Source organism: Dendrobium catenatum, unplaced genomic scaffold (genome assembly GCF_001605985.2).
Source record: "Dendrobium catenatum unplaced genomic scaffold, ASM160598v2 fragScaff_scaffold_81, whole genome shotgun sequence".
NCBI classification, from domain to species: Eukaryota; Viridiplantae; Streptophyta; class Magnoliopsida; order Asparagales; family Orchidaceae; genus Dendrobium; species Dendrobium catenatum.
Genome location: NW_021318543.1, coordinates 892,015 through 910,365, shown reverse-complemented (window position 1 = coordinate 910,365; position 18,351 = coordinate 892,015). Strand labels below are relative to the sequence as shown.

The window sequence follows — 18,351 nt, the reverse complement described above, 5'->3', positions numbered from 1 at the left end:
CCTTTCATGTCCTCCAGCTTTCTGTCTCTTCCGATTTTTCGGCCTGTAGTCTGCGATTACCCTATAAGATTTCTCCAAGGTTTCCTTTTTTCGCTAGACTAGATTTTCCTCAAATTGATCTCAGATCTTTCACTCCCTCTCTCCCTGTACTAAGCCGGAAGGGTACTGTCGCCGCAGTCGCCGTGCGTTGCCGATATTTCTCAATCGGCACCTTTGCAGACGAGATCGGCCTCCAGTACACCAAATTCGACACCTTTGGTTGGTTTTTCGGCGGATCGAAGGGTATTTGTTTATTTTCCGGCGGTCCTGAAGTGAGTTGGGGTTCTTGGTTTTCTGGTTTTTTCGCAATTTTATACTAGTTCGCCATGACGGGATCGGTGGAGCGCCACGCCAGACCTTTTGGTGAGTTGAATTTGACCTTTTAGTAAAAATATCGGAAATCTTGGGCTGTTTGGCTCCATGAGGATTTAGTCATTCTGTAAATCCAGATTAAGACCTTGATGAACTATTTAGCTGTTAAATCTTCCTAAATTTAGTGCATATTGAGAGGATTACAACAGGAAAAATGTTTGGCTGTTAAATATTGATAACATATTTGGATATTTGGTTTATGATTTAAGATTAACGGTGAGATTTAGTCAATAACGGAGCTGAAACGGGATTTATTAGATTTCCCAAAATTTTGGTAACTGTAATTAAGCTAAATATTGCTTAAATCCTGCCTAAAATAGATACTAAAGAGCTGTTTGTGTTATCTGCCCCCTTTTTAGTTTTCATTAAGAAAGTTTTTTTTTTCTATCAGAAAAAATTAAAATAAAAATTGATTAATTCAATTTTGTAGAAAATGGAACAGTTGATTGTTCTTGAAAAAAAAAGGCTTGCTGCCTGACACATTGCCCAAAAATAGGTTAGATATGTACTTGTCATGTTTCATCCATGGAAAGGGCTAGCTACCCACCGCTGCTTGTCCGGGTGGTGAAGAGCCAACTGGGCAAAGCCCAGGTCCCTGGTTCGAATCCCTTGGCAAGTAGTGAAAGCCTTAAGTGTTGGCACGTGTAAATTTGTGTGGGTTGCATGCTAGGTCGACCGAGGTTTTCACTAACCTAAGGACAGTACTTCCTCGTCACAAAAAAAAAGGGCTAGCTGTTTTTTAAGCACCATAGCGTTTCCTTAAAAAATGTCAGCAAAAAGCGATTGCAGAGAAAATTTTAGTCATTCTTGTGTTTGAGCTGATTTGTAATCTTGAAGATGCACCCCTATTTTTGTTCTAAAACTTTAAGGGTTAGGCTAAATTTGTGCAAAGTTTGTACTCCCAGTATGACTATGAACGGTTTGAATGATTTTGTTAAGAAGGACAGTATACATTTTCCTTAATAATTGGAAAAAGAAATTTTTTTCTTATTTAGATCTCTTTGTTCAATGCATTATGCATTTAGTTTTATGACACCATTGCATGACTTAAGTGCTTTATTGCTTTATGTTGTTATGTTCATATCAGTAACTTACTCGAGTTATATGAGTGCCTTTATCATGCTGCTATTGACTTTTTTTAATTGTAACAGTTTTTGATGCCATTTCTGGTCATGATGAACGAAAAGAAAGAAAATCTGATATTGAGAACTCGGAAGATGAAAGGTGGACAAGGATTGGGTCATTGAGGAAAAAAGCAATAAATGCATCAACTATATTCAAGCACACTTTGAGGAAAAGCAGGAGAAAGAGCAGTAGAGTTATTTCTGTTTCCATTGAGGATATAAGGGATATAGAGGAGCTTCAAGCTGTTGATGCTTTTCGCCAATCTTTGATATTTGATGAGTTGCTTCCTTCAAAGCATGATAATTACCATATGATGTTGAGGTTTTCCTCTTTTTTTCTTGTTGATTCATTTATGTTTACATACTTGCGCAGTTATGTGTTTATTAAGCTTTAACCTATTTCTCTTGTTCTCACTCTATCACCCATCATCATGTTCTTTATTTGTCAGTGTATGGTGTGCTTGTTCTCACAAAAAAGTTAAATCCACACCGTTGCCTTTAGGATCAGAGATACTTCTATTTAGATTTAATAATGTTTCCAATATTTTCTGCATTTCTTTATATGGGAATTTTAATTATTTGTCAAATTTGGATTTTCCATCAAATTACTATGTTTAATACACCGAAAATTATTTGATACTTTAGGTTTTTGAAGGCTCGTAAATTTGATATTGAGAAAACAAAGCAGATGTGGGCTGAAATGCTTCAGTGGAGGAAGGAATATGGTGCCGACACAATTATTGAGGTATTTCTGTCTCTAACCATGACTTTTATGTTGAAAGCCTTGAGCCTTTAATCAGGCATTGCTTAGAGTAGAAATTTAGTGTAAATGTGAGCGGAAATATAACTTCAATTCTCATAAGCTTCTACTTTTAGAAGCAAAATTTATGTAGTGACTTGCTATTAATGAAAGTTGACTCAAATATTGTTATAGATACATAACAATCCCGTGACAAAATATTGAAGTTACTGTGCGGATCTATGTTGTCAAAAGTGCTTGATTGCTTTTGTACTATAATCTTGCTTTTGTATTTTGATTGCCTGCTTCATGTTATCCTAAGAGGTTCTCGTATGAGAGTGTTAATATGAGGAGCCTTTCCGATTTACATAATGATTTCTTGCATTATATACTGTCCATTTGACTTTGTCCGATGCTATAAATGATATATTGATGTTATTATTATGCTTCCTTTTTATATTATTTGTGCTTAACTGTAACTTGGACTTTTCATTAGGATTTTGATTATGAAGAGTTACCTGAAGTTCTGAAGTACTATCCTCATGGGTATCATGGTGTAGACAAGGAGGGTAGGCCAGTTTATATTGAAAGATTGGGGAAAGTTGAGCCAAACAAACTTATGCATGTTACAACCATGGAAAGATATGTCAAATATCATGTTAAAGAGTTTGAAAGGAGCTTCCAACTTAAGTTTCCAGCGTGTTCTATTGCTGCAAAAAGGCATATTGATTCTAGCACAACTATTCTAGATGTCCAAGGCGTGGTATGTATTTTTTTACAAATAGTATGGTTTTGCTGTTGAAAACAGTATCTATTTTTCTTATTTTTTGACATTATTTTCTTGTAAAATAGGGGTTAAAAAATTTCAGCAAGACAGCAAGGGAGCTAATTCAGAGGTTGCAGAAAATTGACAGTGACAATTACCCTGAGGTATTCATTTTACTTATTCCTATTTATACATTGCTTAATTTGATATTGATTTCATATTTATGCTATAACATTAGAACTTCGCATTTAATGTAATTTATTCTTGCCTTGCAGACTTTATGTCGCATGTTTATCATCAATGCTGGCCCAGGTTTTAGGTTGCTATGGAACAGTGTAAAATCATTCCTCGATCCCAAAACTACTTCAAAGATACATGTAAGTTATGGACTTATGGCGTTTCCCTGGCTATTACTTCATGCCTTTTTAGTTGTTTTTGAAAAGCACTGCAGCTTGTTTGACCAAATTGTTTTTTAGGTTATTGGTGCCAAGTACCAGGGTAAGCTTTATGAAATAATTGATGCCAGGTATTCTTTCAAAACTGGATTTACTTCTTTGTGAAAAGGCTCTTCACTAGTAGATTTTTACATTTTTTTGTATATTGAATTTTCTCTAGTGAGTTGCCAGAATTTTTTGGTGGTACATGCACCTGTCCTGATGTAGGAGGGTGCTTGAAAGCAGAAAGGGGGCCTTGGAAGGATCCAACTATTGTGAAGGTAAATACTAGTGTGTGCGCGCGGGCGCTATTATATCTTATAGCTCATGATAATAATTTTGGTTTTGTATATGCAGATGGTTCTCAGTGGAGAAGCCCAATACACAAGGCAGATTGTAACTGTTTCAAAAGGAGAGGGAAATATCATTGCTTATGCTAAACCAAAATATCCATTGGTATGGCACTATGGCTTGTCGACTTAAATCTATTTGACAGTACACCTGATTAATCTGTTAAACTAAAGCTTGGTCACTTGCTGCTTGGTCAGGTGAAGGGTAGTGATACCTCCACTGCCGAATCTGGTTCAGAAGCAGAAGATATTACCTCTCCAAAAGCAGTTAAGAGCTATGTATCGTACCAGTGCTTAACCCCTGTGCGAGAAGAGGTAAGCTTGACTGTCCAGCACTTGCCATTTTCAACAACTCCCTATAACTATGAAAATTTGATGGCCGGGGTTTTGAATTGCTTTAATGCTCTTGGTTTCCTTGGATAACTAGTTTTGAAACATATACAAATTTAATACTTTAGGAAAAAAAATTGTAAGCCCTCTTTTTCAAACTCTGTTTGTTGATTCACCATGTTCCAAGAAATGCTCTTTTTTAATTGTTTGCTAGCCTTTTCTTAAAATAGTTGGGAGAAGGTTAATGATGATGATTCCGCAGTTTTTATACTTATCAAAATTTACATAAATCCAAGGCGTTATTATCTTAAAGCTTTCTTTTAAAAGAATTACAATGTTCAACTTCTTTTTTTTGTAATAAGTAATCTCATCCATTATCCAACTTTTATTTGAGAGTTGGAGGGCTCCATAATTTTCTGATGAGATACTCAAGTATTTGATAGGACTTGAGCACCAAAATCAACGAACAAATAGTAAAATTCAGCAAACCCACAGATTTTTTTGATAAGAAAAGAAACATAAACAAGCAAGTTACAATGGTATTCTTTCGAGAGCAGGAACTTCTCTCCCAAATCCTAAACATCGCTAGAATCCCTCACAAAAATGAAAAATTATTCTGTGCGGTCACCGAATGGCATTCGGAGGCAAATCAGAGCGTGCCCACATCACTTTTTTGTTGTATACTGGGTGACGTGACTCGCTCTGATTTATCTCCTAATGGCTTAGTGACCGCACAAAATAATTTATCCACAAAAACAGTGGACTGCAAAGCCTCACAAAATTCTGCATACAAAAAACATAAACTTGACCCTTGGGTAAATCGACTACTTAAAGCAAACAATAAACATCAAATACCAAAAGAGCTCTCAAATCAGCCCCCAAATCTACCCCCTTCAATTAGAAAACATTTTCTAATTAATCCCCTCCCAAATCAACCCCCAAATATGCTCTCTTCAATTATGAAACATTTTCTAATTAATCCCCTCTCAAATCAGCCCCAAAATCTACCCTCTTCGATTAAGAAACATCTTCAAATTAATCCCCCTCCTAACCACCCTCTCCTCCTTGCATAAACCCTGGGCCCCACCCTAATGGGGGCAGAATCCAGCTTCGCTGACCCCTATTTCCGCCTGGAGTAAACCAAGGCCGATCCCTTCTGGACCGGTTGGATTGGTTCCTCCTGTATCGGTCTAATAGTATTTCAACATTTTCACGAGCTACATAAATATTAATGTCTGTTCTCTTTTTCCTATTCAATGGTGTCTTGAAAATTGTATTAGGAAGTAAATGTTCCTTTGAGATTGGGTTCCAACTTGAATAGTGGTAAAAAAATTCACCTAAAATAGTACATTAGTTTATTTTCAAAGATTTGGTGAAATTTTAGAAAGATAATCATTTTTTTTTTTGTCAATTAAAATTTTATCCAACATTGTAGAGTAGATAAGGCATGTTTCTATTCTTAAATTATTTTGTAAAGAATTTGTTGAATAGTAACATATTAGTATGAAGTAAATATTCAGTTGTGATGGCTTTTCAAATATTCTAATTGTGCTACACAATCATGTTACCTTATGTTATCACTTCAGAAAGATAATCAATTTTTTTTTTTGCAACTATCTTCCACCAAAAACACAACACCTCCAGCACAATACATTCAAATACATTATTCCTTCACACTTCAAATCACCTATTCAACCATCTCACAAACAAGCACTCCACAACTCTTATGCAACCTATCCAGTCTCAATATTTTGCCATAGTCAACCGAAATTCTACAACCATTATCATTTCTCCCTTGTTTCTGTATAGCTGCAACCACTTTGCTAAGAAGCCACACATCCCGATTCTCTCTCCCAATATTAATTTTACCAACTCAAGCTGTCATCACTCTTACTCTATCCATCACTATGAACTATGAAGATCCACATAAGCAAACATAATCCACCCATCAATCTACCTCAAACTCATTGTCAGTCTACCTTAGGTATGTCATTGCCAAACCTTCTCTACAAAATATTGTTGTCTCTTTTAAGGGGGAAAAAAATCCTTACTTCCATTGAACTAAGTGGAAAGCATGACCCCAACCTCCTTTGCTCGAGTTAGCATCAAGTACAAAACACTTTGCCAACTTTAATTTTTCACCTGCTTTTGTTGTAGCCAGTCCTGCATCTCGTGTTTTCTCCCCAAGGAGATTTAACTGCGTCTCCTTCCTTGGAGGTTTTTGTTTGTTTGATTAGCATTATTGCCAGATCAATCACACTATCTGCCCACAATCTCTTCCTTATAGTCTTGGACACATCCATCACTAAAATCTACCTCAACAATCTCCTCTACTCTTTAATGATAATTGTGCTACTAACTTTTGCCTTCAACCCGAATACACTCTATCATTAGAGAAATTATTAAGTGCGGAGTGAATGGGAGAACCGTCCGCACAAGCACTGGGTACCCAGCAATACCAAGTGCGGGTACCGAGCTGGGTACCCACCAATGAGGTGACGTGTCGCATTTTTATTTGTCTCCGGACGCACTCCACACTCCGCACCTAATAATTTCTCCTATCATTAACCTCTGTTGACTCTCTCAAGTGATACTTTATTCAATGAGGGTACTCATGACTTCTCTTACATGAATCTCGTTGTCGACTATTTGCTTGTGATTGGCACTTTTATCTATGATGGATCAATCATACTTATCTTGAGATGCTAACAATCTTTGGGCAACAAGAGTAACAACAATAAAAACAAAACCTCTTACTAATTCATATATGGTCACTATTATTTTCAAACTCAAGTTATTATTTTCAAACTCAAGTTAGCATCTTCTATGCTACTTTGAGTTTTCTATTTCGTTATCAAATTGCTGAATATTTATTATAATAATTTGCAGTTTATTATTACAATATTTCCTTATTATTGAGGATGTTATCTTTTAATAATTTTTTATAATGTTCTCTTCTCTTGCATATATAAGATTACCTATATGCTTGTCCTAATATAACAATCGAGTAAAAACGTAGTTCATTATGCCTTCTAACATTTAATTTGAATTTTGTGATTTTTTTATGTAATTCCTTCATGTTAGGAAAAATATGCCCTACTTCCCCATTGCATTATCACGTTTGTTCCATAGAGTTGTTTATGTACAGAAAAGGCACCAAATAACTTTTTGAGCAGAAGTTGTCATATTATGCTGGTAAAAAAAAATCCTTTTCTAAGAGCTTCTTAAGCCTTGTAAACATATTCAATCAAACTTTAGTCATTCAAAACTAGTGTAATAAGTTTGAAAGTTTTTTTCATTATTATTTTTTAAATTTTTTATTTATATCATGTTATGGATTCCTGATCATGATGAAAAATGTCTTTTTTCAGTCAAAAGTTGTTGGGAAGTGCATACTTCCCGTGGAATCCTCGGAGCCTGAACGTATCTTGACAGTTGACAAGGCTGTCGATGCAGAATGGAAGAAAGAGAACACGAGCAGGAGGAAATCTGAGTCAAAAGGTTTGTAAAGTGAAATTGAAGCATTTTCAAGGCGTAGAAGTAAGCTTTGTATTGAACTATAAACATAAAAAAAGTGCCCCTAGTCCATGCTCCATGTTCTTTATTTGCTAATATAGTATGCTTCATAATTATACTTTTGAAGTAGCCGGGCAATTTTGCAGCAGGTAGTTTGCTATGGTGTTAATTTTAACCGAACCACCTTTCCAAATTGAAGCAAAGTTAGAATCCTTGCTAGAAACTTGTATGCGTAATATTTCAGCAAAATGGTGTCTTGTACAGCTACTTTCTTGCTATTGGTAATTTTTTAGGCTCTGATGTCCTTCTTGTCTTCAGTTGTGCTATGCGATATACCGTTTTGTGGCATTGCCCTGTTGAATAAAGCAGTTATTTGGTAAAATCATCTAAAATGCTTTTAAGAGCTGTGATTGTTTAGGGTTTAGGAAACTGTTGTGAAACTAATATAAGCTGATAGAATGATCGAAATGTGTGTAGTTTGAATTTTATAGAACTATAATATAATGTCCCAATCATAACTATTCCATTACTTAATTATCGATAAAGAAAAGCTAAAACTCAAGAGAGGAGAAACAGAAAACAAAATTCTATACAGAAAAGAACCTTAGTTGAAGAACTTTTGACCTCTTTTGATTTAGCTTCTTGATTGGAGCAACAATCGTAGCAATTTCAATTTCTTTGTCACGTTTAAGAGCCTGGACAATCCTTTGAATCTTTCTTACTTTTCAATAATCTACTGCACGTGATCTTTCTTTTTTCTTAATTAAACTTCTCTGTTCGAGGAGCTTAGTGAAATCTCTTTTCTTTTCTTTTATTTTTGTCCTGCTCTCGATGGGCTGGGGTTCATCCTGGGATTTGTTAGATGTCGTATTAATGCCTTTGATCAAGGCAATGTGACTACACAAAGGCAGTTACACTTTTTTTTTTGTCTATACACGCATGACTGCTAAAGCTGCACATATTGTATCGATATGGTAATATTTAATTAATTAGTGATGTGAAGATGATTGAAAAATCTGAGGCAACAAGTTGAAGCTGAAAGAATACCATAGAGTAATTAGGCTATTTAAGTATAATAGAGGCAAGAGGAACTATTGGCTTAATGAGTTGAATGAGTCTAGTGTTCCATGCTTCCCAGACTAATGTAACCATCCTCTTTTGTCTGAGGTCTGAGCTGAGATTTCCTTATTCTATCTAATAGTTTTCATCTATAGGCAAAGATTATTGTACAGTTTTCAATCCATATCTCCATATTCGTTAAGAAAATAATGAAAAACTTTTCCTTGGTGCAGGCTCATCAGCTATTTTGGTTGATGTGAAGAAGTATTCGGAAGGATTTAAAATGCAGATACTTGCATATGTAATGACCCTATATACATTGCTCTTTATGGTTATCAGCCGTGTGACAAAGCAGCCTCAGGAAGAAACTCCTGAATCAGATTGGCATGATGCAGCATTATTTCGGGATTCTACCTCCAAAGAGTTCCAGCCTCCATCGCCTGCTCCTGGACTCAAAGATGCTGACCTCCTGTCATCTGTTTTGAAGAGGCTTGGTGAACTGGAAGAGAAGATTGATATTCTTCAATCAAAACCATCAGAAATGCCTCATGAGAAGGAAGAACTACTCAATGCTGCCGTCCGCCGTGTTGATGCATTAGAAGCTGAACTTATTGCCACAAAACAGGTATAATGCAAGGTCTTAATATTTGATTATGGTGAATTAGTAGAGTAATTAGGCTTACAAAAGAGTTGAAACAAAGAGTTATCTAAATATGCCTCAATTTTCAATACTTGAAATTTAATGGAGCTCAAAGGATAGAATTTTTGTGGACCTTCAAGATTTTGAGTTATAATAATAAACTTTCATACAATAGCTATCAATTTTGAGTAGGAGTCTGAGTTTTGCCCGAAACTTTGTTGAAATTAGCAAAATCGAAAATATTAATTGGCTTCAGATTGGTTACAACTGAAGCCATCTAAACTGTAGAATCAAGTTTTTTCAATGGCAGTATAATTAGATTCATTGACGTGTCTGAATCTCAAAACGATGGAGATTTTTGAGTCTCCTTAAGCCGTATCTTACATTTTTTTTTGAACTTGAATAGGCTTTGCATCAAGCTCTTATGAGGCAAGATGAACTGTTGGCATACATTGATTTTCAGGAAGAGGCTAAATTCCGGGTTAGTAGAAGCTCCATTTATAATTTTGGCTTTGTTCTCTTCATTTGATTGTTGCCATGTCTCTTACTGTATACTTATTCATATGTTTTTTGCAGAAGAGGAAGTTTTGCTTTTGATCACTAATGATTTGTTAAGAGAAAATGGTTTCTGACAGGTGATAGAAGGGGCTTTTCTTTCTATCGCCAACTCAAAGAGAGAGGAGATTTAAGAGATGGAGTGAAGAACAAAATGATTCCTGTCTTTATCATATTTCACTCTCTTTTATTATACACAAAGATTTCTGTTTGTTCCTTATTAAACATTTATTTGTTTGAGACTGAGATATGTTTTTTTTTTTAATTATTATTATAATTTCCCATACTGTGATTTGTTTCCATCAGTGTAATGAGAGAATTTGATTGGAAGATTCTGATTGTTTTGAGTACTTAAGTGTCTAATTCATGATAAATTTCTTGCTGAAACTTTATTGTTAAATTTTTCCTTTCAATTTTTAGATATGAAAAAGCTGATTCAACCCATTTGATTGGGCTATGAGAACATATTTTTAATTGGGAGGTTTGATTTTATGTGCCTCATAATAGTAAAAATTGGAGATTTATGCATGAAAGTTTATTTCAGACCAAAACACTTTTGCTTTTAATACCCAAAGTACTTATTTACCATCTGTTACTATCAAATTTGGTCCGAATAAGCTCCTAACATGATTCGAACGAGGGTAGAACCATATAGCAGTAAAGTTTGGGTTCATGTTTGAACATGAATGGAGTCTTATTTGAATAAGGTTTGAAGCTTATTTGAACATGATTGAACAAAGTTAAGAGCAAGATTTGAATATTATGCCATTATTTTTCAATCATTGTATAAATATGGTTCTAACAAGATTTCAATAATGATTGAATAAGCTTCAAATATTATTCGTGTAAGGTTTCAATGAAATTTGAATGTGGAGAAAACAAAGTTCATGTATGGTACGAACATTGATCAAACAAGGTTCGAAGAATGATTGAATAAGCTTCAAATATTATTTAAGGTTTGAATGAAATTCCAACATGGATTATAACATATTATAACAATACTAACAACATAATAAATTATAAGAGATTTAACATAATAGTATAATAAATATAGCACATCTAAATCCCAATAATTATAAAATAGTAGATTATGATTATGAGAGATTGAACACAACATCACAACATTTATAATATAATACAATTACTATAAGATGAATACAATAACAATAGTTATAATGCAAGAGAAATTGTTTGGTATGTCAAATGTTAAATCCTGTTAAATTCTGAAAAACTGTTTGGTACATATTTCAAGATTTATGATAGTTAGGGATTTAAATGTGAAGAAAGTAATTTAAAAATAAATGTATAATTTAAAATAAAATTTAATGTGTTATGAATTTAATAACATATTATGTACAAAGTACTTATTAATTATTAATTAAGTTAATCAATAATAACATAAGGCGTCTAGGTTTGCCTTTCATCTTCTCTTTTCGTCCTTGCTGCTCGGCTTCGTTGCTTTGCAGGAGGTGTATAGATTGCACGCGTCGCTTCGTAGGCTCCTTCCTCCTGGCTATTCGACTTCGCTGCTTCTACGTCTGTCCCCCCTGTCCGATCGGAAATTACGACATTTTGATCGGAAGCAAGAACAGGAGCTCGCTAGCTGTGAAGGTAACTTTCTCCCTTTCGCGCGCTTATTAGGCTAAATCCCGTTAAATCCACAGAACCGAGGGATTTAGTAAATCCGGGATTTAAGCCTTAAATCCCTAAATTCGGGATTTATGAAATACCGGGATTTAACGCGCTCACAAAAACCGTTTGGCTGGATTTAGCGTAAATCCGACTTAAATCCCAACATAAATCCGATACCAAACAGCCCCTTAAGGGAAAACGGAGAAGGAATGGGATTTAATTTTCTGCAGGGTTTATATTTTTCATTTTGCTATTTGGCAGGATTTGAACTAAATAATGCCAAAATCCGACAATTATCCTTATTCAAAGGTTCTTCTTTTTTCTTCTGCTTAGAATTCTAAACACACAAAACTGACAAAATGTTGAAACATTTTTATTATTATTGAAACATCATTAAAAAAGTTTCTTACAATCACATTTCCTAAAGCAAATTTTTAGAGTGGAATTCGCTAATTTTTGTTTCCATTGCTATCCGCTGTTAAGCGATGATTTTGATTTATATGTTATTGTGGCATTTACAATCCTTTCAGGGTTTTTTTTTCGGGAAACTTCATCATTCTATATCCTGTTGGCCCTTTCTATTTCAACTTGTTTTGGTTCTATCCATCTAATTGAGCTTTTGGTGAATTTGTTACGGCGGCACTGTTCTTTTTATCATGCTTGTTTGATTGTATTTAGTATTTGGTTCAGATGTTGACGTTCAGGATATTCAGCTCAGTGATCATTCCTTTCAAGGTGGTTCAAAACACATATGTTCCCTTTAACATGCTTCTTTTTCCTAGCATGTGGCATCAGCTGCACTTTTACGATTTTTTCCTTCTCAGGATTTACTTAATTCACTGTCAAATAATTTAGTCTTCTGATTTTCAGTTCTCATGGTTAATTTATCTCTTTTTTTTTAATCTTTCAAGTTCAGGTTTTATCATTTTCATAAATAGTTGAGGCCCTTGGTTTTGTACAGGAGAGGCATTCTGTTGTAATTGGAACATTCAGAAGCATTTCAAGCTGTCAATATTGCCACAGTGCTGCTGTGATGGCTGATAAGATACTTGGAAACATACCTAATGGCATTGCAAAAAATGATCCTCCAAGGACTTTTGAAGTTGTTGTTGCTGCTACTAGGGAAATGGGCATAGGCAAAGATGGTAAGTTGCCATGGAAGCTTCCATCTGATCTCAAATTTTTCAAGGAGCTCACGATGAGTACATCAGATCCCACCAAAAAGAATGCAGTGATTATGGGTCGGAGGACATGGGAAAGTATTCCTATCGAGAAAAGACCTTTGCCAGGTCGTTTGAATGTTGTATTGACCCGTTCTGGAAGCCTTGATATTGCCACAGTGGAAAATGTTGTTATATGCAGCAACATGAGCTCTGCCTTAGATCTGTTAGCTTCCTCCCCTTATTGTTTCTCCACTGAGAAAGTGTTTGTGATTGGTGGTGGCCACATACTGAGGTGAGCTCTTTGTTGTTTCAAGATTTTAGTTGTAAGGGAATCAATATTCTTGACTTTGTTGCAGGGATGTGTTGAATGCACCCGGATGTGATGCCATCCATCTCACAGACATAGAAGCAAGTATTGAATGTGACACATTCATCCCAGCAGTTGATGTTTCAGTGTTTCAGCCTTGGTTCTCATCTTTTCCATTGGTAGAGAATAACATTAGATATTCTTTTGTGACATATGTACGTGTTAGGAGTCAGTCAAGTCAATCCCAGATTCAGTATGATGGTCAAGCAACTGATGGAGATTCATGCAAGGATAAATTTGAAATCCAACAATTCTCGTTTCTTCCTAAGATGATATTTGAGCAGCATGAGGAGTACACTTATCTTAGGCTTGTGGAAGATATCATATCACATGGTGCTACAAAGAGTGGTAGAATGGGGATAGAGACACTATCAAAGTTCAGTTGTCAGGTAGTTATATAACATCTTATGCTTGTTATTTAATCACTTTGATTTCTCATCACAAGATTTTGACCAAAAAAAAAAAAGGGTTCTGTTTTTTTCTCTCAAGATGCAATTCAATTCCTTTTTTTTCCCTCCAGATGCGATTCAATTTGAGAAGATCTTTTCCACTTCTTACTACCAAGGTACTACTTCGCTAACTTAAGAAATTTGCCATTACATTGTATAAGCAACTGAGAGATAAATAGGATTAGTTTCCTTGTTGCAACCAAGACAACCCCGTTGGATCTTGAATTTATTTGGGGTCTGGCATGTGAGGCCCTTTCATTGTGTTTTTCAAAATCATATTGGATTTAACCACAATGTAGTTAAAGTAGGTATCTGTGCAGATTTATGAGATGCAACATAAAGAAGTGATTATAACCATTGAAATTAGCAAAATCAATTAATAATTTAGTTTTATTGTATCATGAAAAATGAATTATCATTTTAGTTGACTGTCTTCATTTCAATGTTGTTGATGATTAGAATTTCCTAGTGAAAGAATAGTTTTTGTTTAACTAATTCATTCAAAGTCTTATGTTTTAAAAATTAAGATTATAGGTTTGATTTTAAGAATTATGATTTATGAGACATAACATGAAGAAGTGGTTATAATTATTGAAATTAACAAAATTAGTTAATGAATTAAGTTTTATACTTTTAGTGTATCAAGAAAAATGAAATATTATTTTAGTTGACCATCTTCCTTTCAAAGTTGTTGATGATTATAATTTTCAAGTGAAAAAAATACTTTTTGTATAACTAGTTCATTTAAAGTGTTCTTTTAAAAAATATGATTCTGGGTTTCATTTTATATTTAGTCTATTGAAAAGTAGATCTCTTTACCTAACCACCTCCCTGTTAGGTCCAACGATGGTAAAGTGTGTTGTGTCAACTCCTATGCCATGAAAAGGAAAAGGAAAAAGAATCATCTACTCAGTGGCTATATATAGCTTCATCTAATTGGCTACCTTTATTTTGTTTTAATCTGCATTCTTTCCATTTTGTGTTATATATTTTGCTTCATGATGCTTTACTGTGTGACGTAGCAATTGCGCATGATAAGATTTTGTTATTGTGAGCAATGTTGATTTGTTAGAAGTGGTTTCACAGAGAGTACTTTGGTCCGTTGTTGTTGAAGAATTACTGTGGTTCGTAAGTGGTTCAACAAATGCCAAGGTATCATTTTTCACTAATAGTTTTTTCTTCTTTCCATCATATTTAATAGTCATCTCAATTAAATCAGTTTTCCCATTACCATGCCTATGCATCATATGATTATGCATGCACACCTGTAAATGATGACTAGTGACACTCTTCCCTAATACTATGGTCCTTTTTCTTTAAACATGGAATGCAGACACTGATGTTTTCTTCTGATTGTTATATGTTAATAGTATCCAACTTTCATTTATAATCCTTGTGTAAGTCCATGCTGGTGCAGAAACCTCTAGCATTAGCTCTCTAAAATTGCTTATTGGTGTGGTTGAACTTATTTGTTATTTGTACTGAAACTTGACTACGATATCCATACAACTAGAAGTTTGAGGTAGGGTTCTTCAAAGAAGCTGGTCTTAGACTTTGCATCAATTTCTTTATAGCCCCTATTTTTTGCTAAAAATGGAAGATTTCAACAAATTGTTCCTTTTTAAAATCTACAAATGCTAGCTTTATAGTTGAATTTTTAATGTGCGTCTTTTTTATGGAAATATTCCAGATGATGCTGTTATGGGAATACGCCCCAATTGTTCTTTTGACCGCATAAATGTTGTTATGATTCTACTTCTGTGCATAGGTATATAAGTATATTTGTGGGTTTATCTCATGTATGCCTATTAACATCTGTGGTTATGCATGCATAGACTGAGATGTAATTGTAGATATATTTCTTCAAGCATATTTGTGCTTCAGAGCATTTTAATTCATGCAAGGATAGTTAAGTGGATGGATGTATCGATAGAATGTTTGCGTAGAAAGATGCCTGTGAGTATACACAAATTTTTTTCCCATGAGTTCTATTAAATATAAATATACATTCACCATTATAAAAGGTGTAAGTTAAAAGAAGTTGATGAACAGGCTCAAGTTAAAAAAAGTTGGAACTTCTTTCCAATGCAGTAAACTAAACATTTATTTAATTGATCAATAATTAAAGATTATTTACGTGCACTTTGTATGTGAACAGGTTCTTCAGTCAAGAGAACTATGCCTATGGGATGGGAATGCTTCAAGAGATTTTCTTGACAGGTGTTTTTTAATCTTATATCATGTCTGCTTTACTAATAGTGTCTTCTTTGAAAATTTGTTGTTTTTGCAATTTTTTTTTCAATTTTGTTTCTTTTCTAGTGTTGGTCTAGCTCGTAGAGAAAAAGGTGACTCAGGACCTATCTATGGCTTTCAGTGGAGACACTTAGGCGCTGAGTAAGCTGAAATATTTTAGATTTTCTACTTCTTTCTTCTTCAACTTGGAAGTTGTTGATGATGATAGTGTTTTAACAGATATATTGACATGCATACGGATTATACTGGGAAAGGGTTTGACCAACTGTTAGATGTCATTGATAAAATAAAGAAAAAGCCAAATGATCGACGGATTATTCTATCAGCCTGGAATCCTTTTGATCTCAAAGAAATGTCTCGTCGACCTTGTCAGATGTTTTCACAAGTTAGTTTTCTTCAGAAATTGATTTTTTATTGTTTTATATGTGTTCTCTGCTTCGTTTATCCACTTTTCTTTTTTCAGAAAGTGATCAAACAAAGGGTAGTTTAAGTGAACTTTGCTACTATTTTTACTTCAAACATTTGTTGTGTTTTAACATAATTATCTTTCGTTTGATAAATATAGTAGCTTTGCTGTGTGGTGCAAAAGTGTGGCGTGCACTGCAAGGTCCATTATTCTCAACTGCCATGTATGTTTTTGATGTAGAATTAAGCAATCTAAATCATCCCAAATACATTTCCTTTTATTGCCTCAAGTATGAGTCACCAAGTTAATAATAATTTATAGTTGTATATTTTTTCTTTGTGCTTGCATCATGCCATTCTATCATGAAAAATAACAAATTCCATACGTAAATTCCATTTTTTTTTTTAAATTTTAAAGTGAGGACAACAGAACCTTTTGATAATGAAATAATGGATGAGTTCATGGATCATGAATATGGAAGGAAGATGCAATTTAAGTGAAAAGTCTATAGTCTTAAATCCCAAGCCAAAATGATTAGAAGTTAGACAAAAGATTGATCCTACCTTGAACTCCTCAAATACATTCGTTACAAGAAAAAAATGAACGAAAAAGAATTCATATAACTGAATCGAATAAGACTGTTGTTGCTAATGAAGCTGATTTATTTTTCTTTGGAATTTTATTTTATTTTTTTCCAGTTCTATGTGGAGAATGGAGAACTTTCATGTCAAATCTACGAGAGCTCTGCTGATATGGGCCTTGCTGTGCCATTCAACATTGCTTCCTATTCTCTTCTGATATATATTATTGCGCAAGTTTGTGGTATATATATCCTAACCAACTCCTTAGATATAAGCATTTTTTTTTAGTTAACCATATGAAGAACGTGTTTAGTGTGGAAGTAATTAATGAGGGTTCGTTTCATTTTTTTTTATTGAATTTAATTTCTCTACCACTTTTTGCTGTTTTATTTGAATGGGCAGATCTCGTACCTGGGGATTTTACTTACACCATTGGAGATGCCCGTGTCTATAAGACCCATGTAAGGCCATTACGAGAGCAGCTTCAAAGGCAACCTAAACCATTTCCTGTAAGCATCTATATATTTATAGCAGCATGGAATTTTATTTGAAGTTTCATTATTAATATCTTCAATGGCTTTTCAAATGCAACGCAGATTCTAAAGATTAATCCTGAGAAGAAGGATATTGATTCTTTCATTGCAGCCGATTTCACTCTTGTTGGTTATGATCCTCATCCCGAGATGGAGATGAAAATGGCTGTGTAGAACCAACCCCTCTCAGTACCAAAAAAAAAAAGGTAATAGAAAAATCAATTACTCTCCATTGCTTTTCGTTAATGTTATTGGATTCTATTTATTATTTTTATGGTTATAATTTTAAAATATTCGATGCAGAATACAGATGGATGTTCAGTGAGTTATCCTATAGGGGAAGCAGCCATATTAATTAATAATTATGCTTCGCTGGGTGCTTCATCGGCATTTTCTATACTAGACTAGTAGACTAGATTATCATATAAACGCACTTTTTTTTTTGTATTTTAGGTCTTTCTTAGGATAGTTTTTTATTTTTTTTTATGTTATTTATTGAAGGGATGGGCGAGCCTTGGGTTTTTATTTGGCTGATTGCTATATAAACCTTGTTGAGGGATTTTGAAATTTTAAGAGAATTTTGCTTTACCAGTTGGATATTTTGTTGTGAAATGGAGTATACGAATTTTTTTTTTCTTTTTTAAATTGATCTTAGGACGTACATTTTTATAATGAAAACATGAATGCATTTTTTTTTTTTCTTATAAAGAGGGAAAATTATTAGGTGTGGATATCGGAGATACGTCCAGTCATCCACTTAAAAGTGGACACGTTGTATTTATTTTTTAATTTATATATTTAATGTGTCGATGAAATTTTAAGTCAAGTGCACCAAAAACATAGTCAAAGTACAGTAAAATTGCAATAAAAAAATGTAACAAAAGAGCAGGTAAAACTCAATAAAAGAACAATCAAAGTATAATTAAAGTGCAACTAAAGTGTAGGTAAAACACACAAAAAGGTGCAATTAAAATGCATTCAACATTGTCAAATTTTAAGTGGATATCTGGATATAGATGCATCTTTGCGTCCAATCTTCACAC

The 18,351-nt window shown here is 34.1% G+C and overlaps 2 protein-coding genes across 5 annotated transcripts; both read left to right on the top strand.

The window, feature by feature from the left end:
* Positions 1-10,287, top strand: LOC110095916 (phosphatidylinositol/phosphatidylcholine transfer protein SFH6). Its single transcript, XM_020821631.2, has 14 exons — positions 1-402; positions 1,563-1,857; positions 2,181-2,280; positions 2,771-3,037; positions 3,127-3,204; positions 3,316-3,417; positions 3,517-3,566; positions 3,656-3,755; positions 3,832-3,930; positions 4,023-4,139; positions 7,526-7,655; positions 8,963-9,354; positions 9,776-9,850; positions 9,946-10,287. Exons 1-14 carry the CDS (start codon positions 366-368, stop codon positions 9,964-9,966), a joined length of 1,863 nt encoding a protein of 620 aa, XP_020677290.2. The 5' UTR covers positions 1-365; the 3' UTR covers positions 9,967-10,287.
* A 1,088-nt stretch (positions 10,288-11,375) lies between these two features.
* LOC110095917 (bifunctional dihydrofolate reductase-thymidylate synthase) lies at positions 11,376-17,920 on the top strand. Of its 4 annotated transcripts, none has more exons than XM_028696642.1 (13): positions 11,382-11,535; positions 11,818-11,865; positions 12,518-13,011; positions 13,076-13,475; positions 13,607-13,651; positions 14,622-14,687; positions 15,694-15,755; positions 15,855-15,929; positions 16,008-16,173; positions 16,893-17,016; positions 17,178-17,284; positions 17,372-17,513; positions 17,609-17,920. In XM_028696642.1, the coding sequence occupies exons 2-12, from the start codon at positions 11,833-11,835 to the stop codon at positions 17,480-17,482; spliced, it is 1,683 nt and encodes a 560-aa protein (XP_028552475.1). In that variant the 5' UTR covers positions 11,382-11,535; positions 11,818-11,832; the 3' UTR covers positions 17,483-17,513; positions 17,609-17,920. The 4 variants fall into 4 exon arrangements, with proteins under 4 accessions (XP_020677295.1, XP_028552475.1, XP_020677294.1 ...); XM_020821635.2 differs by having other exon boundaries at positions 17,372-17,514; positions 17,612-17,920; XM_020821636.2 differs by lacking the exon at positions 11,818-11,865 and having other exon boundaries at positions 11,376-11,535; positions 17,372-17,514; positions 17,612-17,920.
* The last annotated feature ends 431 nt before the right edge of the window (positions 17,921-18,351 follow it).